General features: G+C 52.8%; 1 protein-coding gene across 1 annotated transcript in view; it reads left to right on the top strand.

Moving 5' to 3' along the window:
* The window catches only part of DTX1 (deltex E3 ubiquitin ligase 1), a 41,518-nt gene extending 23,478 nt beyond the window's left edge, over positions 1 to 18,040 (top strand). The window contains exons 4-10 of the mRNA XM_033220513.1: positions 13,176 to 13,237; positions 13,543 to 13,704; positions 14,017 to 14,078; positions 14,772 to 14,930; positions 15,024 to 15,185; positions 15,298 to 15,387; positions 16,732 to 18,040. Of these exons, the coding sequence (XP_033076404.1) occupies positions 13,176 to 13,237; positions 13,543 to 13,704; positions 14,017 to 14,078; positions 14,772 to 14,930; positions 15,024 to 15,185; positions 15,298 to 15,387; positions 16,732 to 16,956 (922 nt within the window). The 3' untranslated portion in view covers positions 16,957 to 18,040. The remainder of the gene's footprint in view (positions 1 to 13,175; positions 13,238 to 13,542; positions 13,705 to 14,016; positions 14,079 to 14,771; positions 14,931 to 15,023; positions 15,186 to 15,297; positions 15,388 to 16,731) is intronic.
* Positions 18,041 to 18,062: the final 22 nt, after the last annotated feature.

The raw sequence follows: 18,062 nt of genomic DNA, 5'->3' as shown, positions 1-18,062 counted from the left end.
GACTCACCAAGATCTCAGGAAGATCTCAGGGGGCTGAAGTATCAGTTATGGCCCTATAAAGACAGCAGCTGGGCTCTGGCTGCCTTACAGAAAGAGGGGTTGGAGGTCCCAAAATGACAAGAAGAATGGGTCCTAGAATGGCAAGCCAGAGAGAGTGTGGGAGGGGACAGAACCAGGAAAATTCCAGGGACCTCTGCAGTAAGAATTTGAGAACCTTCTCTCTGGGTCAATTTCTTGTAACCCGCAAGAAGACTAGAAATCAGAAGGTCGTAGCCAGAATTTTCTTGGAACAGAAAGAATGGAATGGAATGGAATTAGAATACATTGGCATGTGTAATGCATAGTAAAAATAAGAATTGTTACATGTAGTCTGGGAACAGTGCCTCATGCCTGTAATCCCAGCACTTTAGGGAGCCGAGGTGGGCAGATCACTTGAGTCCAGGAGTTCAAGACCAGCCTGGGCAACATAGCAAAACCCCATCTCTACAACAGTAACAAAAAATTAGCCAGGCAGGGAGGTGTACTTGTAGTCCCAGTTACTTGGAAGGCTAGGGTGAGAGGATCACTTGAGCCCTGTAGGTCAAGGCTGCAGTGGCCTATGATCACACCACTGCGCTGCAGCATGAGAGACAAAGCAAGACGCTGTTTCCATAAAAAAAAAAATGCTCCATGAATATTTTGCATCATTTCTGCATACGTTGAGTAGGTTGCGAGGTGAAATGAATTTCTCAGTCACTGATGAAATATTTGAGGTGGATGTAGTGGCTCACTTTGGGAGGCGAAGGTGGGTGGATCACTTGAGGCCAGGAGTTCGAGACCAGCATGGCCAACATGGTGAAACCCCATCTCTACTAAAGATACAAAAATTAGCCAGGCATGGTTGTGCACGCCTGCAATCCCAGCTACTCAGGAGGCTGAGGTGGGAGGATTGCGTGAACCTAGGAGGTGGAGGTTGCAATGAGCCGAGATCACGCCACTGCACTCCAGCCTGGGTGACAGAGTGAGACTCCGTCTCAAAAAAAATTTAAAAAAAAGAGATTTGAAAGCTACTGTTCTAGAGGAGGCTGAAAAGGCCTGTGTCCCCCAAGGGCACACAGACAGATGGGGAGACAGACCTACAGCAAGCAAAGGGTAAATGAAGACCATCTCTGGATGAGACAGAAGTGCTGGGGAGGTAGTGGGACAGGGCGGTGTGGGAGTTCAGGGAAAATCCCTCTGAGGAGGTGGCCGGATGCGGAGAACAGCTGACCCAGGCAGAGGGAACAGCATGAACAACTTGAAGAGGGCTCGAAGGGCATGGTGTGTTCAGGGAAGGGCTAGAGGTGTGGGAAGGACTGGAGTGTGAGGCGCCAGCAAGAAGGGGAAGGGCACCCCAGGCAGGGCATTGCAGGTGCAAAGGGGCAGAGGTAAGAATGAACCCAGAAGGTTCTGGAGACCACCGGGGGATAGAGGCTCCCTTCTGGAACAGTGGGGGCTGAGACTTTTTTCCCAAATGGGGTACAGGGCCAGGTTGGGTGGCCTCAGGGAAGCCTGGGCTTGGTGCTGCCATCGGTGGGGAGCTATAGAGTGTGCTTGAGCTCTAGAGGGCTGTAGTGAAAACAGTTTTATCTGTGGGGGTGCAGATCGTTAAACATGTCCTCCTCTGACCTGCCAGAGCTCTGTTGTCTCCAGCCACATGCCCCTCCCCCACAGCCGACATCATTTCTCCTGCCCCTCCCTTTGGGGACTATTTCTGACCCTCCCTAAGCCCAGACATTGGCCTGGAAAACAGGAGATGTGGGGTGGGGGAAACGTTGCAAGAACTCCCTCATCCCTCCCCACCCACACAGATTCTGCCCAGCCTCACTCCAGCCCCTCTAACTGACCCTCTCCAGCCAGACAAGCCTAGCTCAAAGTCCCCAACCCTCCATCTCCAAGAAACCCCCCCGGAAAAATCCCTCTGGCTCTCAAGAACCGTGGAGCCTGTTGCTGGGGAAGGGGAGTAGGAGGAAGGAAGATGGGGGTGGCAGACCCTGGCTTCTCCTGCCTAAAGCTTTCCATTGCTGAGGTAGCTGAGGTCCAAGTGCAGCCTGTGAGGGGAAAGGGATGGAGGTGGGGGGTCTCTGAGGAGCCGGGCAGACACTGTCACCCTCGTCCCCAAACCACCTCCCAGCCCTCCCCACCCTGGTCTCTTTGTTTCTATGTCTTTGTTTTTTGTTTTTAGAGACAGAGCCTCACTGTTGCTCAGGCTAGGGTGCAGTGGCACAATCATAGCTCCCTGCAGCCTCAAACTCCTGGGTTCAAGAAATCCTCCCAACTCAGCCTCCCAAGTAGGTGGGACCACAGGCACACACCATCACACCCAGCTAATTTTTAAAATTTTTTTGTAGGGACAGGATCTCACTATGTTGCCCAGGCTGGTCTCGAACTCCTGGCCTCAAGCATCCGCCCGCCTCAGCCTCCAAAAGTGCTGGTAATTACAGGCGTGAGCCACAGCACCTGGCCTGTCTCTATGATTTTAAGTCTGTGTTAGTTTCCTAGGGCAGCAGTAACAAGGTAACAGCTTAAACCACAGAAATGTATTCTCTTTCACATTCTTGAGACTAGAAGTCCGAGATCACGGTGTCGCAGGGTTGGTTGTTTGTGAGGCCTCTCTCCTGGGCTTGTAGATGGCATCTTCTACCTGTGTCCTCATGTGGTCTTCCCTCTGTACCTGGCTGTGTCTTAATCTTCTCTTCTTAGAAGGACACCAGTCCTACTGGATTAGGGCCCACCCTAGTGACCTCATTTTAACTTAATTACCCCTTTAAAGACCCCGTCTCTGAATACAGTCACATTCTGCAGTCCTGAGGCTTAGGGTTTCAACACATGACTTCTGTGGGACACAGTTCAGCCCATAACAACGTCTCTGTGTGTCTCTTCTTTTATAATTTGCCAAATTTTTTTTTTTTCGAGACAGAGTCTTGCTCTGTTACCCAGGTTGGAGTGCAATGGTGCAATCTCAGCTCACTGCAACCTCCACCTCCCAGGTTCAAGTGATTCTCCTGCCTCAGCCTCCCAGGTAGTGGAGATTACAGACAGCTGCCACCACACCCGGATAATTTTTGTATTTTTAGTAGAGACGGAGTTTTGCCATGTTGGCTAGGCTGGTCTCGAACTCTTGACCTCAAGTGATCCAGCCACCTCGGCCTCCCAAAGTGCTGGAATTACAGGCATGAGCCACTGCGCCCGGCCAATTTGGCAATAATTTTTTTTTTTTTTTTTTTTTTTGAGACGGAGTCTCGCTCTGTCGCCCAGGCTGGAGTGCAGTGGCTGGATCTCAGCTCACTGCAAGCTCCGCCTCTCGGGTTCACGCCATTCTCCTGCAATTTGGCAATCATTTTAATGGCAAAAACCGCCATTTCTTTTGCACCAAACAATATCTCTGTGTGTCTTGGTCTCTTTCAGTCTTTCCATATCTCTTTGTAGCTCTGTGTCTCTCTCTGTCTCTGTCTTCCACCTCTTCCTCTCAGTCAATCTCTTCCCTTCCCTGGCTTCCTTCTGTCCGCCCTCCTTCTCTTCCCTCCTTGACCCAGACGGATCCAGAGCCCTTTACAGGTTGGGTGACCTTGGACCCACTTGAGGCTTGGCTTCTCTAGCGTCAGTTTCCCCATCTGTCAGAGCTAAAACCACCACCTCTCACACAGGCAGACTCAGCAAGGATCAGCATGTGAGGGAGTTGTGAATTCTGCAGAGATCTCCAATGTCATTCTCACCTCCATCCTCATCTCAGCCCTGGATGGATAACAGGGAAGGAGACCCAGAGAGGGGGATTGACTCGTCTAGGGTCACATAGCCAGTGAGGGCAGAGCATCCACCTGGCCAGGGTTTTTTCCACTTGCCCCTGTAACAGACAGGGCGGGGAGCCAGCTGACAGCCTGGGCCTGGGGGACCTGCGGGGGTGGGGAAGATCCGCCCTGTCCCCTGAGGAGTCAGTGTCCAGTGTGTTGGAACACAGCTGTGGAGCAGAGGAACCACACTCAGAGTTTCCATCCCACGTGGTGGGTGGGAGGACAGGGATAGCTGCGGGCCTGTTTCCATTTATCGAGCGCTCCCTATGTCCCTGGCTCTCAATTTCATGCCTTTTTTTGTGTGTATGAGACAGGGTCTGACTCTGTCACCCAGGCTGGAGTGCAGTGGCGCAATTATAGCTCACCGCAACCTCAACCTCCTGGGCTCAAGCAGTCCTCCCGCCTCAGCCTCCTAAGTAGCTGAGACTAAAGGCATGCACCACCATGCCTGGCTAATTTTTAATTTTTGTAGAGATGGGCGTCTCACTATGTCGCCCAGGCTGGTCTCAAATTCCTAGGCTCAAGCGATCCTCTTGCCTTGGCCTCCCAAAGCACTGGGATTACTGGCATGAGCCACTGTGCCTGGCCATTTACAGGCATGTCTCTCTTAATTCTCACAGATACTCAATGTGGCAGGTTCTATAATCCCCATTTTTCAAATGAGGAAAATGAGGCTCCAAAAGACTAAGACATTTGTACAAGGTAACACAATTAGGACTCAGATTCAGAAACCCAAGCTGACTCGCGTATTGGGGATGCCCTATCTCCAGCCAGCCTGTGCTGTTTTGGATCGTGGTCCCAGAAGCCCTGCCCTGATTCCTGTGTGACCCTGCCTAAGCTCATCTGCCTCTCTGGTCTTCAGTTTTTGCACCTGTGAAATGGGACTGGCAACACAGGCCCACATAGTCCATCATGAAGCCAGATGTCAGGCTTGGATTTCTCAGGCTCGCATCCTTTTTTTTTTTTTATGGAGTCTCACTCTGTTGTCCAGGCTGGAGTGCAGTGGCGAGATCTCCACTCATTGCAACCTCTGTCTCCCAGGCTCAAGCAATACTCCTACCTCAGCCTCCTGAGTATCTGGGACTACAGGCGCATGCCACCAACCCAGCTAATTTTTTACATTTTTTGTAGAGATGGGGTTTCATCATGTTTGCCAGGTTGGTCTCCAACTCCTGACCTCAAGCAATCCACCCACCTTAGCCTCCCAAAGTGCTGGGATTTCAGGCGTGAGCCACAGTGCCCAGCCAGGCCTGCACCCATTTAAATCCACCCTTGTCCCTCCCATCTCTATCAGATTTGTACAACATTGCCAAGCTGATCATTGCTAAAGAGATGTCATTTAAGTTTCCATATCTTTGGTTCTTAGTTGAGCCTGAGAACTTTTTCCTGTTTACTGGCCATGAGTGGTTCCTTCTTTTGCCAATTACTTGTGTATTTATTTGGCTTATCCTTCTCTGGAGCTGTTTATTGCTTCCTTATTAATTTGCAAGTGTTCTTCTTGCATTAAGAGCATTAACCTTTTGTCTCCCATCTTTTCTGTAGTTTGCTGTTTCTTTATAGCATATGTTCATCTGTTTTTTAATTAATTAATTCATATTTATTGAATAATTTCTATGTGCCAGGCACTGTTTAGGGCCCTGGGGACACAGCAGTGAACTAAACAGACAATCCTTCCTCTCTTGGAGCTCACATTCTAGCAGGAGACAAACACAAAACAGAATAAATTAATTGTAGAATATGGTAAAAAGTAGTAACTGCTACAGAGGAAAAGTATAGGAGAGAAAGGATGTAGGGAGTGATGAGAAGGAAAGGCCTCATGGAGAACATAATACCTTCTTGAGCAAAGATGGAAGGAAGTTAAAAAGCAAGGCATGGTCCAGGCACAGTGACTCACACCTGTAATCCCAGCATTTTGGGAGGCTAAGGTGGGAGGATCATCACTTGAGCCCAGAATTTGAGACCAGCCTGGACAACATAGTGAGACTCCATCTTTACACATTTTTTTAAAATTAGCCGAAAAATTAGCTGGGTGTGGTGGTGCTCACCTGTAGTCCCAGCTACACAGGAGGCTGAGGTGGGAGGATCACTTGAGCCCAGGAGGTCAAGGTTGCAATGAGCCAAGATCGCGCCACTGCTCTCCAGCCTGAGAGGCAGAGCAAAACCCGTCTCAAAAAACAAACAAACAAACAAAAATGCAAAAGAAGTGGGGGAAGAGCATTCCAGCATTCCAGATAGCAGAACAGTGTGTGCAAAGGCACTGAGGCAGAGTGGGCCTGGGGTGCCTGAGAAGGCTGATGTGGTTGGAGAGGCTCAGGGCAATTGGCGGGAAAGAAGTCAGAGAGAAAAAGGCGCCGAGTCACACATAGGGCCTGGAAGGTTGCGGTGGGGACTTCGGCTTTTGCTCTGCATGAGAAGGGAACCAGCAGGGCTGTGCGTTGGGAGAGACGGGTGTGACTGTTTTAACAGGCTCACTCTGAATGTTGAGCATAGACCGCAGCAGGGCTAAAGCAGGAGCCCAGGGGCAAAGGGACTTTGTTGTGGTGGGTGTGCTTTAGAGTTTTCCTTCCTTTTTGTGTTTTCTTTTTTCTTTAAATTTCTTGCAGTGATTTTATGCTTTTATTTAAAAGAATCCACATTTTCTTTCTCCAGATCTTCCATAAGTATTACATTTCAGGGGTCTGAAAATGTTAAAGTACTGACAGGTACGCTGTGAAGTCAAGGACCCCACCAGGCCCCTGGCTGCCCACCCTCCCCCACTTTCCTGCCCCACTAGCCACTGGTGTGCAGTGACTGTCACCCCGCCTCACCGCTGCCGCAAGGTCAGACCAAACACTCCCCCCACCTAAAGCACTTCCTGCCCTGCTCCCTGGGAGACCAAACCACACACACTCCTGTCTGCACGTGACTGCCCCGGGGCCGTGGGAACAGCTGGTCCTGCCCTCCCCTCCCCTACCTGACCCGTCCTCCCTGCCCCCAACCATCTCCTCCACGTTCCTTCCCCCACAGAGAGCTGGGCAGGCTGGAGGACCAGGAGGGTGGAAAAGCGTGACCCCCACAGCCCCCATACCTCTAGATGAATCTGAGCCTCCAATACCACTCACCCCTCAAAAAGTCTCCCTAGGGGAATTTTACTTCCTTTAATCTCTAGAAGATGGACAGGGACAGAGGTAAGGGGTCCCATTTCACAGAGGGGACACTGAAGCCCAGAGAAGCTCAGAGGTTTGTCTAGGAAGACAGAGGTGCTGGGGTAAGGAAAGGGGAAGTGAGGACCCCAGACAGAGGCTGAGGAGGACTCCATGGGTACTGGGCTTGCGGTGACGTCCTTCATGTCTCTGCAGTGGGGGTGGCGACGGGGACTTGGCCCCAGGCTGTGTTCCTCAGGACTGTGGGGGGAGGAGGGTAGAAGCAGCTACAAGGCAGAGACAGCCCTAAAAGTGGGGAAAGGTGACAGGCTCACACCCGTAGAAAGGAGAAAAGGGGAGGCTGGGGGGTCCCCAAAGCACTGTTCAACTCCCTTCCCCCCATAATGTAACATCCTCACTTCTGCCCCTTCCTCACCCACTTGGACCCAAATGACTGGGTCATGAGCCTCCTGGGGGCTCTTTGGGGGCTGCTGGATAAGTATGAGGTATCCTGAAGGGGGCCAAGGCCAGTGGGGGGCCTGGAAACTACCATTAGAGAAAGTAACAAGTCTAGGCCTGCTGGGGGTGGGAGGGGAGAGATAAGGAGACCAGACTTTGGAGGAAGAGGACTTGGCTGCCCTAAAGGGAGGGTCAGTTGTCAGTGTGGTCTCCTGCATTCCGGGGTCCTGGGACAGAGAGAGGTGACCAAAGCAGACCGATGGATCCACTTAGACAGCCCTGATCTACCCTGCCCAGGCCTGAGCCAGTTCCAGGATCCAGGTCAAAGACTTCAGCCCACCTGTAGAGCACAGAGGGCTCTCAAGGCTGGCTCAACTCCAGATGGCTCCACAGACCAACCTGGTGGGGTCATCCCTGGCCCCTGACTCGGAAACTCCAGGACCTGGTGCAAGCTGTACCACCCACCAGCTGGGTGACCTTAGTGAAGTCACTTCCCTTCCTGGGCTTCAGTCCCATCATCTGCAAAATAAATGACAAATAGAGTTCATCACATGTGCCATCTCTGCTCCAGTGGCAGTGACTTCCTGAAGCACTGTGTTGAGGAGGATTCTGAAGTTGCATCTTGGCTTAGTGGTAAGGCATGCCGGAATTGATTAGTAATGCCTGCCGTGGGTGCTAGGAGGACAGTAGTGGTATGCACTCATATATTTGACATTCCTGCTCTAACTTTGGCAGAAGAGGCAGGGGTGGACCAGATCACACAGGGCCTGGTCATGCTTAAAAAGGGATAGCATTAGGAGATATACCTAACATAAATGATGAGTTAATGGGTGCAGCACACCAACATGGCACATGTATACATATGTAACAAACATGTACCCTAGAACATACAGTATAATAAATTAAAAAAAAAAAAAGACTTTATAATGTCAGGTTGTGAGTAGTGCTATGAAAAAAAAAAAAAACTAAGTAAGGTAAGGACAAAGATGGGCTTTTTAAAAATAAAGTGGTTGGGCCAGGCGCGGTGGCTCACACCTGTAATCCCAGCACTTTGGGAGGCCGAGGCGGGCGGATCACAAGGTCAGGAGATCAAGACCATCCTGGCTAACACTGTGAAACCCCGTCTCTACTAAAAATACAAAAAAAAAATTAGCCGGGCATGGTGGCGGGTGCCTGTAGTCCCAGCTACTCGGGAGGCTGAGGCAGGAGAATGGCATGAACCTGGGAGGCGGAGCTTGCAGTGAGCCAAGATCGTGCCACTGCACTCCAGCCTGGGAGACAGAGCGAGACTCCATCTCAAATTAATTAATTAATTAATTAATTAATTAAAGTGGTTGGGGCCAGGCACAGTGGCTTATGCCTGTAAACCCAGCACTTTGGGAGGTCAAGGAGGGAGGACTACTTGAGCCCAGGAGTTCAAGTCCATACCAGCCTGGGCAACATAATGAGGCCCTGTCTCCACAAAAGGTTTGTTGTTGTTGTTGTTGTTGTTGTTGTTTAAGCTGGGTGTGGTGGTGTGTGCCAGTAGTCCCAGCTACTCAAGAGGCTGAGGTGGAAAGATCGCTTGAGCCCAGGAGTTCAAGACTGCAGTAACCAATGGTTAAGCCATTGCACTCTAGCCAGGGCAACAGAGCAAGATCTTGTCTATAAATAAATAACTAAATAAAGTGGTCGGGAAGGTGTCTCAGATAAGCTGACATTTGGGCAGAGACCTCTGCTAAGTGAGGAAGTGCACCATGAGGATATCTGGGAAGAGCACCTCGAGAAAGGGTCAGAAAGTGCAAAGGCCCTGGGGTGGGAATGTGCCTGGCATGCTTGAGAAAGAGCAGAGAGACCAGGGTGGCTCAAGTGGGGTGGGAGAGGGGTGAACACACAGGAAATGAGGTTCAGAGGGTAGGTGGGGGCCAGATCAGGAGGCCAGGTATTACCATGAGCAAAGTGGGAGCTGCAGGGGGAGTGAGAGCAGAGGACAGACGGGATCTGATTCAGGGCTGGGAAAGGCACAGAGGCTTGCATGGTAGTGGGGCCCAGGCCTGCCTTCTGGTCAGAGCAGGTTTTGGGGAGGGCCTGAGGGACTCCTCAGGTCCTGTGCCAGGCTGGGCCCACAAAAAGGCAGAGCTAGGGGTGAAGGCTGGCTCCCCTTCCGGGAGCAGCGGTCGCTTGTCCAGGCAGGAGGATGTTCTCACTGACTCGGAGGAAACAGCATGTCCCACATCAAAAGGGGGCCGGGCGGCTCCCACGCTCAGGGTTCGTGGGAACTCTGCTACCCTGGGTTCTCGCAGGAGGCCTGCAGATAGAGAGAGGCTGGCGACTACCTCGGGACTGTCCCCCAAGCTCACTGATGGGTAAATAAATAACAGCCCCACCATGACACCCCATGCGCAGTGCTCTTCCCAGGAGCAAGACTGACTTTTGTAATCTAGGGCTATGTGGTGTTTAAGGGGCTCCAGAAATTTTAGGGCAGCTGAGATCTAAATCCTTCCTTTCTTGGAGTACCCTCTATCTAACTCTTAGGCCAAACATTCAGCAAGAGCAGGGTTACCCACTGGACCAGACTTTGGGCATTATATAGACCTGGGGTAGCAAACTGGCTTTACTGATTTATAGAGGCTGCCTGGAGAGCTGTACTGAGGACTCTGCTAAGCTTGAGAGAGTGCTGTGATGGATTAGTGATGTCTGCCACAGGTAGGAGACCAACCAGTGGTGGTATGCATGCTAAATATTTTTCTTTCCACCCATTTTATTGGTAGCTCTGGAGAAAAAAAAGAGATATTTTCTTCTTGTGAGACAGAAAGGAAGAAAGAGGTGTGAGAGAGACCTAGACTTAACTGTGTCTGCACTAGAGGTGCTTGAAGAATGGGCAGGGAAGAGGAGAAGCTTGAGGGAAATACCTCTATGCATTCCTATAAAAGTATGGGGAGGGAGGAAGTTAGAGTGGTGAGAGCTGCCCACCTCAGGAAGGTCCTGGAGGATTATGACAGACCCTGAAAAGGGTCAAATGAATACTCAGCGCCCCTTTTCATGGGCACCCCGCCGCAGGGTGCCCGACAAGAAAATCAAGACACCTTCACTCTTATCCCAGTGCCAAATGATGAGCTTTACATATTTTAACACACTTAACCTTCACAGGACTCTATCCCCATTACAGATGGGGAAACTGAGGCACAGTGCTTTCTTCCCACCTCCACTGACCAAGTCCTGGGGGACCCAGGGTACCTGCCATCCCATCCTGCCTCCCTCGGGAGCTGTGTTCATTGACTTCAGTCACGCCACACCTCCTCCAGGGGCTCAATCCAGATGTCTGCTCCAGACCTCTCCACAGCCCTCAGAGGGGTCTGGGATGGGAGTCCTGGCCACATGATACTAGCCAGTATAGCTGAGCAGCCACTGAGTGGGGGCGTGTGCGCTGTACCTGTGTGCATGTGTGATTGTGTATCTGCATGTGTACGAGTGTGGGCCTCCCAGGCTGAGTGTCTGTGTGTCAGTGTCGGGAGGTGTGGGTCAGAGCATGTGCGCATGTGTCCTCGCGTGCAGTGAGTCAGCGTGTCCTCCCGTGCCTCCATGCATGATGTGAATCAGTACGCATGAGTACTTCCCCACAGGCAGTGCGGAATTGTGTGTCTGTGTGTGGATGGCAGGCCGTTCTGCAGGCTGCAGCGTGCCAGGTGCATGTGAGGGCTGAGCGCGCCAAACTCTGGGTTTGCTGCCCACTTTACCCAGCTCCGTGCAGCTGGGGAGAGGGGCGGCAGTGGCAGGTGCAGTACTGGTCTACATGAGCCACCCTCTCTTGTCCATGGAGTGTCCTTCCAGGGGAGAGCTGTGTGTGCTTCTGTGTGTATTTGTGTGTCCCCATGTGTGCACGAGTCTCTGTAGGTGCGGGGAGGTGTTCCCTGGAATATGTGAGTGTGTGTGTATCTTAATCCATGTATGTTCATGGCGGGTGTGCCCTGAAGTATGCCTGTGTGTGTCCATGTATGTGTGCAGGGTGTGCATTCCGTGGTGTGTGCAGTGCATTCCGCAAGTAGACGGATGGGGAGGGAGGCTCCCTGATATGTGTGTCTGTGTGTGTGCATGTATCTGTGGTATACGTCCTGGGTTGTGTGTGTTTGTGTGTCTGTGTACTTAAACATGTGTGTGTAATGTGTTCCGGGGGGTATGATAAGTCTGTGTGATCTTCTCCACGTCTGTGTGTATATCTGGATCTGTGGATCTGTGTGGATGGTGTGTGCCCTGGGTGTATATGTCTGTGTGTCTGCACCCACTGCAACAGTACCCAAGCCTGCCAAGGGCACCATTTGCTTGAAGATGCTTTCTGGTGCCAACTGTGCCTGCCAAGGACAGGTGACCAGACAGCATTGGACAGGCTGTGACCTGAACAGGCATGTCAAGAGCCAAGGCGGCTGCTGCAGCTCCTTCTCCAGCTGTCACTGCTCCCAGCCCTTCCTGCTCCCTCTCATGGCACATCCCCCAAGGCCTTCAGGCTGCCCCCTGGATTTCAGAACACCCCTCTTCATCAGAACGTATCCAGCCAGGGTTCCATGCCCATCAACAGCAAGACACCAGTTTCCCTGCATAAACAAGTGCTGAAGCCAGGAGGACTCAGACAGACACACCGTACACATCACTGCAAGCTCTCCTTGAGTCCTCCCAGTGACTCTATAAGTGAGGTGTTAATATGCCTGTGTTACAGATAAGGTAACTGAGGATCAAGAAGTTAAATGACGTGTTCAAGGTTGTCACTACAGCAGTTTTGTGGTTTCCTCTCTAAGATGGAGAGAAGTTACACCGGGACTTAGTGCCTGAGAAGCAGACAGGTGAAATTACTCGGCCAGGATTGCACAGCTGACAGTGATGATACCGATGGCTGTGCTTTCAGTATCTGTTAGGTACCAGGAACTGTGCTTGGCCCTTGACACATATAATTTCGCGGAATCCTCACAGCAGTCAAAAAAAAAAAAGGTACCATATTATCCCCGTTTTACAGACCACCCCTTACAAGAGATGAGATTGATGTGCTGTGTGTCACCCAACTCATTAGTGGTTGCACTGAGATATGAAAGCAGCTCTGACTGACTCCAAAAGCCAAAGCTCTTTTGAGGGCCAGGAGAAGAGGAGAGTCAGGATACCTTTTCCTAGGGGCTCTTCATTTGAAGAGAGGATAGTACCTTGTCACGGAAACTGACATCAGTAAATATTCCAGAAGAGAAAAAAAAAAATCATCACCAAATGCTTTTGAAAACCTGAATTTATCATTGTTAATGATATGTTCTTATGCAGGGCTTGTCAGAGCCTTTAATATGCTCAGATATGTTGTGAATTTCAGAGAGGGAGACAGTGACGTGTTCCTAACTTACTTGATTCCTGAATCCTTCTTTCCTGGAACATTTTATGGAGATTAATAATGCTACATCTAACAAGCTTTGAGAGATGCTAAAATAGTTACAACACTAGTAGTTGGGTTTCAGGCACAGCGGCCAATGAAAGGAGCCCTCAGAGCCAAAGCGCCCTCTCGAGGGAGGAGCTGGCTGTAGGGTAAGGAGGGGTCTGCACTAAAGTCTTAAGGGTGCATCCCACTGGAACCTGGGCCGAGGTCCTGGCCACCCCCGCCCCATAATAGGATGTCAGAGTAGAAAGAGAGTTTCCTGGAGGTCACTGCAGTTGGCAGAGAGAGGTACAAAGAGGCCAGGGTGTGTGCCCAGGAGCCAGAGACAGAAGGCAAGCTAGGTCCCCTGACGTGGCGTCGGGGGCTGGAGTCCAGCAGCGGCGTCTCCTCTTCTCCCCGCAGGGTCCCCGCGCTCCCGGTGAAGAACTTGAATGGTACTGGGCCGGTCCATCCAGCCCTGGCAGGTGAGGTCTGGCCCGGGGAGGGAAAGAAGGGCGGGGCCCACTAGAAGGCAGCCCGCCTGTCACCCGGTGACCCCGCCCCCGAGATAGGCCGGTGGGCGTGGCCCGGAGGAAACGCCCCTTCCAGTGGACCCAGGACACGGGGTGGGCGTGGCCCGCAGAAGGCCCTTCAGGGGCCTTCAAGGGGCTGAGTGGGTGTGGCCCGAGAGTGCAACCCTCCCACCCACAGGAGGGCCCCGGGATTCCCAGGGCCAAGGGTCTGGGCGGGGATGGCGCCCCGCCCTCTAACCGCGCCCCCCGACCCGTAGGGATGACCGGGATACTGCTGTGCGCGGCCGGGCTGCCCGTGTGCCTGACGCGGGCCCCCAAGCCCATCCTGCACCCGCCGCCAGTGAGCAAGAGCGACGTGAAGCCCGTGCCCGGCGTGCCCGGGGTGTGCCGCAAGACCAAGAAGAAGCACCTTAAAAAGAGTACGCCCTCCGCCCCCTGCCTCACACGAGATGAACCCCACTAAGCCTTGACCACAACTGTGTGACCTCTGGTCTCCAACTTATTCTTAGCATTTACGACCTCACCTCCATTGCCTGATCTCAGCTCTCCTTGCCCTGGCCCCATCTTTCACCGGCTCTTGTTACAGCTAACCTCCAGCAACCCCTGACCTCTGATCCTGACCAACCCTTTCCACCCTGACCCCTGCCCTCTGACCGCTGACCCAGTTCTGAGCCAAGCCTTCAGGGACAGACTCTGGGTACCCTCAAACCCACCCCGCTGTGTCCCTGCAGGTAAGAATCCCGAGGATGTGGTTCGAAGATACATGCAGAAGGTGAAAAATCCACCTGATGAGGTGAGGAGGGGGTGGGGGGGTGGGGGGGTGGGGGGGTAGGCGGGGAGGGCCCTGGCATGGAGGGGGCAGGAACCCTCACCCCTCCTCCTGGGTTCTGGGTGATACAGAGCTCTTCTAGTTTGTTCCTTTCTTCACTTTATGAGGTTTTTTGATGAATAGAAATGCTTACGTTTAATGGACTCACGTTTATCCATCTTTTGATGATTGAGTTTTTGTGTCATTTTCACCCATATTTTCCACTAAATGTTTTTAAGTTTTGCTTTTGATAGTTAAGCCCTTAATTCACCTGGGGAGTGGTGAGAGAGCCATCTTCCTCTGTGACATATCAGAATTCAATATATGGGAAGGGGCTGGGCGCAGTGGCTCATGCTGTAGTCCCAGCTATGTTGGAGGCTGAGGCAGGAGGATCTCCTGAGCCCAGGAGTTCGACTCTGCAGTGAGCTATGATTGCACTGCTGTACTTCAGCCTGGGCAACAGAGCCTGTCTCTTAATAAAAAATAAAAAATAAAAATAAAAAGAAGAAAAGAAAAGAAAACAATGTATGGGGCAGAGCGTGTGTCCTGTCTCCCTTTGCCAAATGGGCGCCAGAGAGAGTGTGGTCTGCTGCCTATGGTGACCCGCCAAGGGGCAGTGCTGACCCAGTAAGTGCCCCCCCTTCCCAGTCCTCAGTCTCCCCTGCTGCCCACCTGCAGGACTGCACCATCTGCATGGAGCGGCTGGTCACAGCATCAGGCTACGAGGGCGTGCTTCGACACAAGAGCGTGCGGCCTGAGCTCGTGGGCCGCCTGGGCCGCTGCGGCCACATGTACCACCTGCTGTGCCTCGTGGCCATGTACTCCAATGGCAACAAGGTGGGTTGGGCGGGACAGTGGCTCGGGAGTGGGCAGGGAACGAAGTGGGGTTGGGGGGCCACTGGGAACTCACTGCCAGCCTCCCCTGCCCAGGATGGCAGCCTGCAGTGCCCCACCTGCAAGGCCATCTACGGGGAGAAGACGGGTACGCAGCCACCTGGGAAGATGGAGTTCCACCTCATCCCCCACTCGCTGCCCGGCTTCCCTGACACCCAGACCATCCGCATCGTCTACGACATCCCCACAGGCATCCAGGTGGACTCCCATTCTGCCCCAGCCCTCACTCCCCTCTGACTCCTCCAGATGCTCCTCTGCCCTGCCATCACCTGTTCATGGTCTAAATCCCTGCTACTGTCCCTCCCTGCAGGGCCCTGAGCACCCCAACCCCGGGAAGAAGTTCACCGCAAGAGGATTCCCTCGCCACTGCTATCTACCCAACAATGAGAAAGGCCGGAAGGTGGGTGCCCAGCCATGAGGGCACAGGAGATAGGCGCAGCCAGGGGCTCCAGCAACCACTGGCCTGGGCCTGTGGTCCCCATCATTCCCAATCCCTGCTCTCACATTCCTCCCCAAAGCAGCACCCAAACAGCAGCGACCATGGCCACTGGCTTCACACATCTTACCTCCTTTCCCCAGCCGCTGAGGTCAAGGTCCTGACCCCATTTTATAGACAAAGATGCAAGGCTTCAGAGAGGGCAAGTCACTTGACCACACAGAAACTGAGTGACAGAGCTTGGATTTGAGCCCAGGCAGTCGAAGCTCTCACCACCACCCTACAGGCTGTCTGATTTGACTTTCTGCTTTTCAAGAGCAGCAAGAAATCCAGATTTTCATGGGAAATCTCTAGGCTTTTGAATGTTAGTAACTAATTTACAAGTTGCTCTTTAATATAGTGTGGAGTCCAAACTAAACAGAGCAGAGAGCTGCCAGATACTTTCTTCACCCCAGAAAAAAAACAGGCAGGGCTGGGTGCGGTGGCTCATGCCTCTAATCCCAGCACTTTGGGAGACCGAGGCGGGTGGATCACAAGATCAGGAGTTTGAGACCAGCCTGGCCAACATGGTGAAACCCCATCTCTACTAAAAATACAAAAATTATCCGGGAGTGGTGAAGTGCGCCTGTAGTCCCAGCTACCCGGGAGGCTGAGGCAGGAGAATTGCTTGAACTCAGGAGGCAGAGGTTGCACTGAGACGAGATCACCCCAATGCACTCCAGCCTGGTGACAGAGCAAGACTCCGTCACAAAAAAAAAAAGAAAGAAAGAAACAGGCAGGCCCAGCACAGTGGGGCATACCTGTAATCCCTGCACTTGGGGAGGCTGAGGTGGGAGGCCAGGAGTTTGAGACCAATCTGGGCAACATAGTGAGACTCTGTCTCTCCAAAAAGTTTGTAATTTTAGCTGGGCTTGGTGGTGCCTACCTGTAATCCCAGCTACTCGGGAGGCTGATGTGGGACGATTGTTGGACCCCAGGAGTTCGAGGCTGCAGTGAGCTCTGGTGGCACTACTGCACTCCAGCCTGGGCAACGCAGCAAGATTCTGTCCCCGCTGCCAAAAAAAAAAAAAAAAGGAAAGGAAAGGAAAGGAAAGAAAAAACAAACAAATAACTTGGAAAGAGCTTTTACTGGCAGTTCAGGAAATACAAATGTAAAGGAAATGGCAAAGCCGGCAGTACGTAGTCGGTGCCAATGGATGAAACCATAAGGTAGCCATGATGTGGCAGGGGAGGGAGGGAGGCTGAGGCTGGTGGGCTGGAGGCTGCCTGTGACCTCCGCCCAGCCCCACCGTGTCCCTGTCCCCCCAGGTGCTGCGGCTGCTCATCACGGCCTGGGAGAGAAGACTCATCTTCACTATCGGCACCTCCAACACCACGGGCGAGTCGGACACCGTGGTGTGGAACGAGATCCATCACAAGACCGAGTTTGGATCCAACCTCACAGGCCACGGCTACCCGGACGCTAGCTACCTAGACAACGTGCTGGCCGAGCTCACAGCCCAGGGTGTATCCGAGGCTGCAGCCAAGGCCTGAGGCCCAAGGCTGCCCACCTTCCTTCCTGCTTTGCCCCTGGTCCGGCAAATGCCTCCTTCGCCAGGTGTGTCCTGGTGGCCCAGGTTCAGGGCTGGGGAGGAGCCTGCGGAAGGAGCCGCAGCCATTCAGGGGACCTGCCTGGTGGCAGCTGGGATGAAGAGAGATGGCATGTCAGGCTGGCTCCGAATCATAGCTCCCTGAGAGGGCCGTGCAGAGAGTACTGGAAACCTCCCTACCAAAAAGACAGAGACCCGCCCCCTCACACACAAACACACATGTCCTGTTGAACTCATGCACGCACACCCACGTGCCTCTACTTGCCCCCAGGCTGGAAGAGAAGAGACAGACCCCATGACCCCCCCATGTGGATCCCCATCTGTGTCTCAGTTGCATCTGTACAGCCTTGTCTGCAAACTGGAGGATGCAGGGCAAGTTCTTAGGGGCCTGCCAGGGCTCGGGGGGCAAACAGGGACTTGGGAAACTCAGTGTACCCCCGATGCCTCACCCATTCCATGTCATCACCCATGTCTGCCACCCACTGATTGGGCAATTGTGGGCCCATGGGGTGGAAGCCCCCAGATGACTGGGCAGTTCTACAAAAGAATGGCCAGCGCAAGCGGGGACTAGAGGGTCCTGATTTTGTGTTTGTCCCTCTTCATCTCTCTGGACTCTGATCTCCTTCTCCCTTCCCATCTCCAGGCCTTCTGTCTGTCCCAGATAAAGGCACGGTTCTCCCATCCTCCCTATCCCATCCTCTCCACCAAATCGCTCCCAATTTTAAGAGCCAAAGGCTGGCGCTTCTGACTTCAGGAGCGAGAGGAGGAGGCCTAGTTTGGCCCATGTATTTTAAAGCAGAGTGGACAGCAGAGAGTCAATTTCCCTTTCGTTGGGAGTGGGCAGTGGGGTGGCTAATCGTCTCCGGCCAACCAGGGGCCCGTTGCCCAGGCAACTCACCAGCTCTGCCTCTGCTGATTGGCTGCCACGGTGGGAGTCAGCCAAGATTTAAAGGTATGCCAGCGATTGCTGTTTTCAAAACCTACCAGTCCCACTGTGGGTGGAGAAATAAATGGTCTTTCTCCTCCTCGCCTGGTCTTTTCCTGCCAAGA

The sequence above is a fragment of the Trachypithecus francoisi genome, unplaced genomic scaffold (genome assembly GCF_009764315.1).
Source record: "Trachypithecus francoisi isolate TF-2019V2 unplaced genomic scaffold, Tfra_2.0 Lachesis_group11, whole genome shotgun sequence".
NCBI classification, from domain to species: Eukaryota; Metazoa; Chordata; class Mammalia; order Primates; family Cercopithecidae; genus Trachypithecus; species Trachypithecus francoisi.
Note: the sequence above shows the minus strand (reverse complement) of the source record. Positions and strands in the feature narration are given on the sequence as shown.